The sequence below is a fragment of the Rana temporaria genome, chromosome 1, assembly GCF_905171775.1.
Source record: "Rana temporaria chromosome 1, aRanTem1.1, whole genome shotgun sequence".
Lineage (NCBI taxonomy): Eukaryota > Metazoa > Chordata > Amphibia > Anura > Ranidae > Rana > Rana temporaria.
The window spans coordinates 77,576,999-77,589,188 of NC_053489.1; the positions used below are offsets into that span (position 1 = coordinate 77,576,999).

A 12,190-nucleotide genomic window follows, 5' to 3' on the forward strand; every position below is an offset into this window, starting at 1 on the left:
TTATTTCTTGTCTGTTCCCCTCTTTTACTTAGATGTCCTAGTTTCTTCTTTTTGCTCCTGGGAACTGGATACCCCCAGCTTGTTGGTAAGCGCTTAGACGCGAGTTTCACAACTCGCATTCGGCGCTCTATAAGCATTTATTCCAATCCAATCAGTGAAGACTGATCTGCAGTCTCGGAAGGGACAGGGAGGAGGGCGGGACAAGCGCCGACAAATTACATACAGGAGAATCTCTTGTTTACTCTGCGGCCTCTTTAATACAAAGTCCCGCCTCCAATGACAGACAGAACAGTCATTCAATGGCAGCCCAGGAGACGGTACTTCCTATTAAAGATGCCGCCGATTAAACATTAGATTCTCCTGTATGTAATCTGATGGCACTTGAAATCGGAGGGGTGAGAGAGAGAGAGAGAGAGAGAGAGAGAGAGAGAGAGAGAGAGAGAGAGAGGATGAGGGTGGGAGAGAGGAGGGGTGAGAGAGAGAGAGAGAGAGAGAGGATGAGGGTGGGAGAGAGGAGGGGTGAGAGAGAGAGAGAGAGAGAGAGGGGATGAGGGTGGGAGAGAGGAGGGGTGAGAGAGAGAGAGAGGGGATGAGGGTGGGAGAAGAGGGGTGAGATAGAGATAGATAGAGAGATAGAGAGAGAGAGAGAGAGAGAGAGAGAGAGAGAGAGAGAGAGAGAGAGAGAGAGAGAGAGAGAGAGAGAGAGAGAGAGAGAGAGAGATAGAGATAGAGATAGAGATAGAGATAGAGATAGAGATCGAGATAGAGAGAGAGAGAGAGAGAGAGAGAGAGAGAGAGAGAAGAGTGGTGTTCAGTATGTCTGCTGCTCACAATCATGGCCCCGGGCTGGTCTCCCCTAGGCTCAGGCAGCCAGGATCTACAGCTGCTGTGTGCTGTAAATTTAAATCTGCCACCTTCATTACAAGCCCTTTAACAGCAGTGTGTGCAACTCAGGGGATGAAGTGCAAGGCAGGGCCGACATAGCGGGATAGGATGGGAAGCCTCATCTGTCGATTGGATTGGCGCAGTACAGTGTGCCTAGGAACCCCCCCTACACACACACACTCTGGCCAGCAAGGGAGAGGAGGACACAATGCAGCAGAATTATATATAATGGTTTACATGCGGTGTGTAGTGCATGAGGGTATAGCCACATTGGTTCCCCCTTCCACCTAATTTGTGTGCCCCGCATACTTCTGTACACTGGATGATACAATAGTGCCCAGGTGATTAGGGTGTGCACAGGCACACACCTATACCCTAAAGCAGGGGTCTCAAACTGGTGGCCCTCCAGCCGTTTCTGCCTGAGGGAGTCATGCTTGTAACTGTCAGCCTTGCAATGCGTCATGGGACTTGTAGTTTTGCAACAGCTGGAGGGCCGCCAGTTTGAAACCCTTGCCCTAAACCAGGGATATGCAATTAGTGGACCTCCAGCTGTTGCAGAACTACAAGTCCCATGAGGAATAGCAAGACTCTGACAGCCACAAGCATGACACCCAAAGGTAGAGGCATGATAGGAATTGTAGTTTTGCAACATCTGGAGGTCCGCTAATTGCATATCCCTGCCCTAAACTAAACAAACGGGTAACCTTTGCTGTGCATGGTGAGGAGAGGGGACTAGATTCTGAATGCTATCTGGAAATGTCACTGACTAACCATAAGCATTCAGCTAATGGACTTAAGGCAAAAAAACAGAACTACTGCAAACTTATTTCAGGTCAAATACTGGCCAAGAAATTAGTACTTCTAAAAGCACAAATCATCAATGTGCAGATGATGTATATCCTAAGTACAGGATTCCTTTTATGGGGAAAATACCATAAAGGTTCTGTAACATTGCTTTGCAGTTTCTCTAAAAAAAAGGAAAAAGATTTTGTTAACTTGTGTGAAATGAAACAAAGTAGTAACATACCCAAGAAGACCAGCAATTCCAGAATTAGGTCCAGGTTTATTCTGTTGGGGTTCATATACAACACAGCATGACGCGTGCGGGCGCTGTACATCTGATAACTGGGGTTCTCTTCCACCCCACAACCTGACTGCACAGGAATGAACTCCTGAAACATCAATTACATTATATGTCATACCAGCAAGAGTCCTAAAATTCCAAAATGCATTTCAAGGTCCATTATCTGTTTTACTCATTTACATTACATACCGTTCACATCAACCCTGTATCTTAAAACCTGAATTTTCCTGCAACAGTCATACATGGACACACCAAATTCTATTTTACATGAACTTTTTTCTTCTTTTACTAGTTTAAAAAATGATAATTCTGTTTAGCCAGCACTGTGATCCAAGCAACCGGACCTTAAGCTGGACACTGATGATTTTTTTTTTCCTCGATTGGGCAGGGGGCTGAATGAAAAAAAACAAAAACAAACAGATTCCTCCACACATGAGGTGGACGGAGGAATTCCCCCCATCTGTAGTCTGACAACATGATTTAATTGGCTAAAGCCACTGATCCACAAGTTTTCAACCTTTCCGTTCGACAGAAGTCGGTCTGACAATCGACTTCTGTCAAACAAAGAAGACCACACATGGATCGAAAATTGGCCAGCCCCCAGTTTAACAAAGTGTACTGAACTAGGGTTGTCCCGGGACCGATACCGAGTATTTGCGGGAGTACTGTACTCCCGCAAATACCCCCGATGCCTAAATAGAATACTTGCCCCCCCCCTCCCCCGCCGCCGTCGTATATCGCAAAGCCGCCGCCGCTGCCGCGTTAATCACCGAGTGGGGAACATTAGAGTCAGCTTTCGTTTGAATAGCTGTTTTCCCCGCCGCGTATAGACACTCCCCCTTGCTCGGGATTGGACGGATCTGTCCAATCGCGAGCAAGGGGGAGGGTCTCTATACACAGCGCGGCAGGGAAAGTCTTCCGGCTGGCTTTCATGTGACATGATGTGATTGTTAGCTATTAAAAAATACTTTTTCAAAGTCTCCCATTCCCAAATGAATGATTTATACCATTTGGGTAAGGTAGATTTGTTTCTTCATCCTCTCACTGTGTAAATGACTATAAACGCCTCCGTTAACAAAGACGGGATTGTTTCAAGTGTTTCCTCCCTGTCTGTAGGCTGTCAGCTCTTCCTTCATATTGTCCATGCCTAACAAGTAGGTAATTGATTTAGAATTCTTTCTGTAAGTTAACACCCACTGTAAGTAATTTCTGGTTACTTATTTATGTCTTAGAAGACATCAAGTGATTGTGTTAACAATACCTGCACAGCTCAAAGTGACAATGATTTATTACATGCTCTACATATATGTATGTATATGTTTTTCACGGCAGGGAAAACAGCTTATTCAAACGAAAGCTGACTGTAATGTTCCCCGTGCGGTGATTAACGCGGCGGCATCATTTAAGTGTGGGGGGACATGGCTGGATATGTTTGGGCACATGGCTGCATATGTGGGGGGACATGGCTGCATATGTGGGGGGACATGGCTGCAATATATGTGGGGGGACATGGCTGCAATATATGTGGGGGGACATGGCTGCAATATATGTGGGGGGACATGGCTGCAATATATGTGGGGGGACATGGCTGCATCTGTGGGGGGACATGGCTGCAATATATGTGGGGGGACATGGCTGCAATATATGTGGGGGGATATGGCTGCAATATATGTGGGGGGACATGGCTGCAATATATGTGGGGGGACATGGCTGCAATATATGTGGGGGGACATGGCTGCATCTGTGGGGGGACATGGCTGCATTTGGGGACACATTTAAAAAAAAGTATCGGTATTGGCGAGTACATAAAAAAAAGTATCAGTACTTGTACTCAGTCCTAAAAAAGTGGTATCGGGACAACCCTATACTGAACCAAGCATAACCAAAACATGAAATTACACATTGAGGATTATTTACTAAAGGCAAATCCACTTTGCACTACAAGTGCAAATTGCACTTGGAAGTGCAGTCGCTGTAGATCCGAGGGGGACATGCAAGGAAAATAAAAAACAGCATTTTAGCTTGCACATGATTGGATAATAAAATCAGCAGAGCTTCCCCTCATTTCAGATCTACCCCTCAGATTTACAGCGACTACACTTCCAAGAGCACTTTCAGGCCCTGTACACACGGTCAGACAAAACCGATGAGAATGGTCCGACGGACCGTTTTCATCGGTTCACCGCTGAAGTGGTCTGATGTGTGTACACACCATCAGTTCAAAATCCGATCGGGTCAGAACGCGGTGACGTAAAACACACGACGTGCTGAAAAAAACGAAGTTCAATGCTTCCAAGCATGCGTCGACTTGATTCTGAGCATGCGCGGGTTTTAAACCGATGCTTTTCTGTACTAACCATCGGTTTGGTCCGATGGGGCAGCGGTCCATCGGTTCGGTTTTGAAGCATGTTTTAAAATTTTGGACCGAAGGAAACCAGACCGATGGGCTATACACACGGTCGGTTTGGACCGATGAAAATGAACTTCGGTTCATTCTCATCGGACCAAACCGACCGTGTGTACGGGGCCTCAGTGCAATTTTAAGTGCACTTTGCATTTGTAGTTTGCACTTGTAGTGCAAAGTGGAATTGCCTTTCATAAATAACCCCTATTGCCCTTTATTAAATCCACCTCGGATCATCCCATCTGTTCTGAGACTTACCTTCATCCCCAATCCAGCAATCGCTCTTGTGAAATTGCCTCAATGGCCCCTCTTCATATACTAGGCACTGTGGACCTATTCATTCGTACGGGTAAGCCATACTCTCAGAGACTGCTGGATGCCACCATAAGAATTACTTACCTATAGGAATGAATAAGGACTGCAGGACACAAGAATCGGGTCAGGATGATGTCAGCGGGGCAATCACTGGAGCAGGGAGGAAGGTAAGCCTTAACACCAGTTGAGCTGCACCAAGCAAATTAGCGGCAGGTTTATTCACAAATCAGACAGCGCCCCCTTCCGCAATGTCTCCAGGGCTGTGTGTCTGTATTACTGGGCAGCCAAGTGCAACAGCTAGCAATGTTCAAGGACACATTTATTACTGAAGATAAGAAAGGATTTCTGTCCTAAATGTCCGCAGAATTAAAGAGTGGGCAAGGTCAGGTTTAATGCCGCCATGAATACGGACTTATAATGTCACTAAACCCACATCATAAAAAACTCACTAATGATATATTACATGCTCTTCATACTCACTCAGTCATCATGAGATTAGTTGTCTGTATTTTGCAAAAAAACCTGGTTGATCCTGCTGCTCTCTATCATCACCTTCTGTTCATGTCCCCAATTCAGCTAGGGATTTTGTAGCTGTTGTGTCACATGTTCAGTTTTCAGAGAGGTTATATGTTGAGCATTTCCTCCTATCACATTTGAGCAGATCATGTGACTATAGAGTCACACAAGTGGGTGTATACACAGTAGTAAATAACAGCTCACTCCCTCCTTTCCTCTAACCAGCTAAACACAATGGGGGCGGGATATTACATGTAGATTAATGAAGGCTTCACCTTCCCTCTAATTCTAAAACACAGACAGGAGAGGCATGACACAGCCTGTGACTGGCAGACAGGCTGAGATGGATCTGGGTCTTGTGACTGTATATCGATTAGGAAAAGGGTACTTAGAGGTTTATTTTTTTATTAAAATAATTACAGTGTCATCATCCCCATACAGAAATAGACGGGACAATGATAAATTATTCTGTATGTTTAGTATCACACGTCGGTACTTTAAAGATGGATATCTCGGTAACGGCAGCAGCTGCTGCCACAACCGAGATATCCATCTTTTCTTTGAGCGGTCCTGTAAACGATAACGGTGGTCTCCTCGGCTGATTCGCCACGAGATTACCGTTATTGGCAGCGGGAGAGGGGCCCCCCTCCCGCCGCTTACCGGAGCCGTCGGCAGCGGCGGAGGCAATCGTGTCCTGTCCCCTGCTCGGCTGAGATACGAGTGAGGGCAAGATGGCCCCCACCCGTCTCCATAGCATAGCAGGGCGGAAGTGACGTCAAAACTTCACTTACGCCCATGCTTCTTAAAGTGACATTTTCTTGTTGTCATTTTTTCAAATGACAATTTTATTTTTTTTGCATTTTAGGCTGCATTCACACCTAGGCATAGGGGATTTGCGGCATTTTGTACCGCGATTTGCCGTGACAAATTGCGGCGTTTTGTACCGCGATTTGCCGCGACGAAACGCGTTGTTTTTAACCATGTTTTTGTAGTGGTCATTGTCGGCTATGGGAAACGCCGAAGCCGCCCGATACGCGCAACAAAAAAGGGTCCGGGACTTGTTTCAGCTTCAGGCGTTCGGCGTGGAGATGTGAACCATCTCCATAGAGAACAATGTTATTTTTCCCCTCCAGCGTATTCTAGCGTCGCGCTTCAGGCGACAAAACGCCTAGGTGTGAATGCAGCCTTAGTCTTAATATGAGATCTGAAGTCTTTTTGAACCACACAAGTGAGGTATCACCGCGATCGTTAGAGCGAGAGCAATAATTCTAGCCCTAGACCTCCTCTGTAACTCAAAAGATGCAACCTATAGAGTTTTTTAAACGTCGCCTATGGAGATTTTTAAGGTTAAAAGTTTGATGCCATTCCACGAGCGGGCGCAATTTTGAAGCATGACATGTTGGGTATCATTTTACTCGGCGTAACATTATCTTTCACAATATAAAAAAAATTGGGCTAACTTTACTGTTGTCTTATTTTTTAATTCAAAGAAGTGAATTTTTTCCAAAAAAAGTGCGCTTGCAAGACCGCTGCGCAAATACGGTGTGACAAAAAGTATTGCAATGACCGCCATTTTATTCTCTAGGGTGTTAAAAATATATATATATATATATATATATATATATATATATATATATATATATATAATGTTTGGGGGTTTTAAGTAATTTTCTAGCAAAAAAAACTGTTTTAATCTTGTAAACACCAAATCTAAAAAACAGGCAAGGTCCTTAAAGGGGTTGTAAAGACAAAAATATTTTCCTCTTAAATTAAAGTCTGACAGTAGCTGATAAAGTAAAAAGTAATGTTTTGCATTATAACTAGTTTGATACCTGTTGAAATCGAGCTGTTTTATTCACCTCCAGCACTCCTGAATCATTATTTTCACTGACTTCCTGGTTTGCGGTGCGCATTCATTCTTGCTACATCACGGCCTAATGGGAACTACAGTTCCCATTAGGCTTAGCCTACATGCCTGTGAGGGATAAGAGAGCATCTTCACGCAGGGCTGTAGTCATAGGGAGGGGGTGAGAACATTCTGCTTTCCACCATGCAAAACGGCTCAGATGCTGGTGGAAAGCAAGAAGAGGAGAGACAGGAAATGGCATTTTCAAACCTGGATTACTGTATTTTGGAGGTCAAAAGGAAAAACGAGGTAAGTGATATTTAAATGCTCTTGCTTACAGCAATCAATTGATCTAATAAAAAACAAACCTTTAGTGTTCCTTTAAGTGGTTAAGAACAGTCAAAGGTGGAATTTATGGCTGTAATGTTGTAAAAAAAAAAAAAACATCGGTCTCATGAAGCATCTCACTGCTCATCTTTAGCGTTGCTTTGCCTTACGGCAAGATTGAAACTGCCCCCCAAATTACATTTTAATATTTTACATGGATCGCTTTACTCCAGAAATGCAGTAATATCCCAAAACTCAGAATAAAAGTATTGTGTATAGATTTACTGTTCTCAGGCATGTGATGGGGTTTTTTAAATGATCTGGTGCAAATAATTGTTTCATACATAAAGACTCTCGACAGCTGCAGCTCTGCATATTACCTGATATTTCTTACTGACTCCTCCTTTACTTGAGACGGTAAGAGTAATTTCCTCCTCTTCCTCAATGTATCTTTGGCAATACTCAGAGTCTTTCTCCAGTACAAATCCTGTTTCTTCAATGGCATCCTCCAGATGGAACACCTGAACAGACATGAATGAAAGCTCAAAAATCCAATCTACTATGAGATTAACCAACTGATGATCACAGTCTGTAGGTTAGCATTCTCACACACAATCTCCCCCCCATGCTGAAAAAATATTACTAAATACTATTATAAAATACTTTGGCGCAGATTCACAGACAGCGGCGCACATTTATGCCGCCGTAGCGCATCTCCTTTACACTACGCCGACGCAGAGTAGAGAGGCAAGCATTGAATTCACAAAGCCAATGCTCCCAAATCTGTGCTGGGTTTCCAAGGCGTAAGTCGGCGTAAGTGGAAGTGGGCGTGAGCCATGCAAATGAGGCGTGACCCCATGCAAATGATGGGCTGAGCTCCAGACAGATACGAATAACGAACGGCGCATGCGCCGTCCCGTGGACGCATCCCAGTGCGCATGCTCACAATCACGTCGGAACAACTGCCTAAGATACGCCGCATCACTGCCTACGGCGTGAACGTAACCTACGCCTAGTCATATTCACGTCCAACATAAACTACGTAAAATACGCCGGCTTGTGTTCCCTGGTGCAGACCTTTTCGTATTCCTGCTGCTGAGTTACACCTCCTTTATGGGGCATAACTTTACGCCGGACGTATGACTTTACGCGCACTGCGTCGGGCGCACGTATGTCCGTGAATCGGCGTATATCCCTCATTTGCATATTTTAATAGGAAATCAATGGGAGCGCCAAATGCGTCCAGCGTAAATATGCGCCCACTCTACGCCGGCGTAGGCAAGTTACGTCGGTGGGATGAAGCCTATTTTTAGGCGTATCTTAGTTTGTGGGTACGGCGCACAGATACGACGGCGCATATTTGCACTTATGCGGCGTATCTCGAGATACGTCGGCGTAAGTGCTTTGTGAATCCGGGCCTTTGACGTTAAATACCGTTGTTATGGCAGCAGATAAGGCAAGGTAAAAGTGGTCTCCACGCCGCAAGATCACTTTTATGGGCGCCTTCCCTTCCTGCCACGTCCTGGGCATCTCCGCCGCTTACCGGGATGTTTACATTACTTGTAATAGGAATAAAAGTGATCCAATATTTTTTTAAAGGGACAGTGTAAACAAAATAAAAAAAATAAAAGTTAAAAAAATAAATAAATATGTAAAGCGCCCTGTCCCTCTGTGCTCGCATTGCGAACGCATATGTAAGTCCCGCCCACATATGTAAACAGTGTTTAAACCACATATGTGAGGTATCGCAACGATCGTTAGAGCAAAAGCAATAATTCTAGCAAAAGACCTGTAAAATAAAAATTAAACATTGCCTATGGAGATTTTTAAGTGCCAAAATTTGTCACTATTCCACGAGCGGGCGCAACATTACATGTTGGGTATCAATTTACTCGCCATAACATTATCTTTCACAATATAGAAAAAAAATGGCTAACTTTACTGTTTTCTTATTTTTTTATAAAAAAAAAAGTGTATTTTTTCCAAAAAAATTGCATTTGTAAGACCGCTAAGCAAATACGGTGTGACAAAGTATTGCAATGACCGCCATTTTATTCTCTAGGGTGCCTGAAAAAATATATATATAACGTTTGGGGGTTTTAGGTAATTTTCTAGCAAAAAAAAAACGATTTTAACTTGTAAACAACAAGTGTCAAAAATAGGCTTGGTCCTTAAAAGGGTAAGTTCACCTTTACATAAAAATCTGTAAGGTGAACTTACACAGGATGCGCCAATGACGTAATCGGCTGCATATACAGTAAATATCTCCTAAACCAGGGATATGCAATTAGCGGACCTCCAGCTGTTGCAGAACTACAAGTCCCATGAGGCATAGCAAGACTCTGACAGCCGTAAGCACGACACCCAGAGGCAGAGGCATGATGGGACTTGTAGTTTTGCAACAGCTGGAGGTCCGCTAATTGCAGATCCCTGTCCTAAACGCTGCACATTTAGGAGAAATTTACATCACCTAGCCTTATTATTATAGGCTTACTTATAGGTAAAAGTCAGAGATGGCAGGTTACTCCCACATTAATTTCTCGGCAGCACAGGCCACTAGTCATTATAGCGCCTGATCATGTGATCATTATGACAGCCAATCACGTTGATCACATTCAGAGTGGAGACTTGCTTACAATTTTTTCAGCCTACAAATAGACCTCCCTCTCTCCTTCTCTTGATGTGTATGTGCAGCCGATGCGTTCCAAAGAAATGAATGGGGCTGCCTGCGCAGGGATGCATGGAAACCCTTTGTATCCCCATGCGGGCAAAACCCGAGCGCTATAGTACACCCTTGTGAATGAGGCCTTAGTAATGAGCTCTGTGTGAATCTCTGTATTTACTCCTTACAAGCGTTTTACTATAATCAACTCACCTCAACGGGGTAGGTCCTCCCTGAAATCCTGATGATTGGACAGTGCGAGAAGTAGCTGGAAAACTTGTCACTGTCAACAGTGGCACTCATAAGAACGAGGTGTAAGTCTGACCGCTTGTGAAGGATCTCCCGCAGAATGATCAGCAGGAAGTCTGACTGCACCGTCCTCTCGTGTACCTGTGTATAGACAAATATGCATTAGGAATAGTCTGTCATTAACCTGACCTTCTTAGGTCTATAGAAATTGAAGTGGACAAGGGAAAGTTCCGCTGTATAAACCCCCCACCCCCTCCTTATTTTGAAATGTTTTGCTTTGGACAGGTACCCCCTCTCACTTCTGGTGGAATTTCCTAGGCATATTGGGCCAGATCCACAGCCCGGCAGCGCAACGTAACTTTTTAGATTTAAGTTACACTGCCGCAAATTTCCTAAGTTAGGTACCGATCCACAAAACACTTACCTGGAAATTTGCGGCGGTGTAACTCAAATCCGTCCGGCGCAAGGCGGGCCAATTCAAATGGGGCGAGTCCCATTTAAATTAGGCGCGCTCCCGCGCCGGACGTACTGCGCATGCTCCCGACGCTTTTTTCCCCGACGTGCATTGCGCGACGTGACGTAATTTTTTGAACGGCGCGTAGCGTATTTCCGTATTCCTGTACGGCTTACGCAAACGACGTAAAATTTAAAAGTTCAACGCGGAAAGGACGGCCATACTTTACACAGCAGTACGCCTGCTGTGTAAAAGTAGGGCTGCCTCACAAAAGTGTAACTAAGCGACGGGAAACTAACGTAGCGGCGACGTAGCGAACGCGAAAAAGCTTTGAGGATCGACGTAACTCCTCATTTGCATACCCGACGCTGGATTACGACTCGAACTCCCCCCAGCGGCGGCCGCGGTACTGCATCCTAAGATCCGGCAGTGTAAAACAATTACACCTGCCGGATCTTAGGAATATCTATGCGTAACTGATTCTGTGAATCAGTCGCATAGATAGAAACAGAGATACGACGGCGTATCAGTAGATACGCCGGCGTATCCCTTTTGTGGATCTGGCCCATTGCTGCTAATAATCCTCTGGGTAGTCTTTACCTCCCACTGCAATGCCTGTTTTTATGCAGCAGAGAAATGACTGCACCAAACAGTAATGCAAGCAGTAAGGGTGCTCTTCACCACACACACCCATTAAAGTGTTACTAAACCCAGTAATATGAAAATAGCTCATCCACATTAAAATACTGCCACTATATACCCTTCTGGCTGATCTGTATACCACGGTTACATGATAGACTGCACAGTTTCTCCAGTGCTGAGAATTCATGTAGGAGGAGATTTCCACTTCAGCCTGTAAACACGCCCACATGTGTGATGTCAATATCAGGTGACCTGGCTAGCTCGGAGGACAAGAAACTGTTCTCTCCAGCATAAAAGACACAACTGAGCATGTGCAGGTTTGGCTACTCTGCCTGTGTTAGCTTGCCTTCCCCAGATAGACAGTGCAGGAGGGGAGGATCTGTGCATACAGGATAAAACTGCCTTTTTACACAATGCAGAGGATTAACCCCTTAAGTTCCACAGCGAGTATAACAATACCTTAATACTGTAATCCTGTTTCTGCAAGTAAGATCAAAATAGGGTTGCGACCTTTTCTTCAAGCTAAACCCGAACACTTTTGCGGCACAGGGCAATTAAATATTTATTTTTGCAGTAAAGACCTGGGACACATTTGGGTGCCCCAAGGAGAGTAGTAATATAGCGCACAGAGCGCACCAGTGGGTGTGGCCAAATTGCCCTTGCTGACATCATCACCCCACCCTTCAGTAATGCCAAACCTGCTCCCAAACAGCCGCCCACAGCGGCAACAGATTTGGTGTGTAACTATCTCGGTTACTTGAGGAGCCACAGCCTGGTCTAAATAATGTGTCCGGGTTTTAGGTGGA

At 44.8% G+C, this 12,190-nt stretch overlaps 1 protein-coding gene across 1 annotated transcript in view; it reads right to left on the bottom strand.

The window, feature by feature from the left end:
• DHX29 (DExH-box helicase 29) overlaps nt 1-12,190 on the bottom strand; it is an 84,128-nt gene that overhangs the window by 30,821 nt on the left and 41,117 nt on the right. Inside the window, exons 14-16 of the mRNA XM_040339444.1 lie at nt 10,253-10,429; nt 7,758-7,898; nt 1,913-2,057 (exon numbers count right to left, since the gene is read on the bottom strand). Of these exons, the coding sequence (XP_040195378.1) occupies nt 1,913-2,057; nt 7,758-7,898; nt 10,253-10,429 (463 nt within the window). The remainder of the gene's footprint in view (nt 1-1,912; nt 2,058-7,757; nt 7,899-10,252; nt 10,430-12,190) is intronic.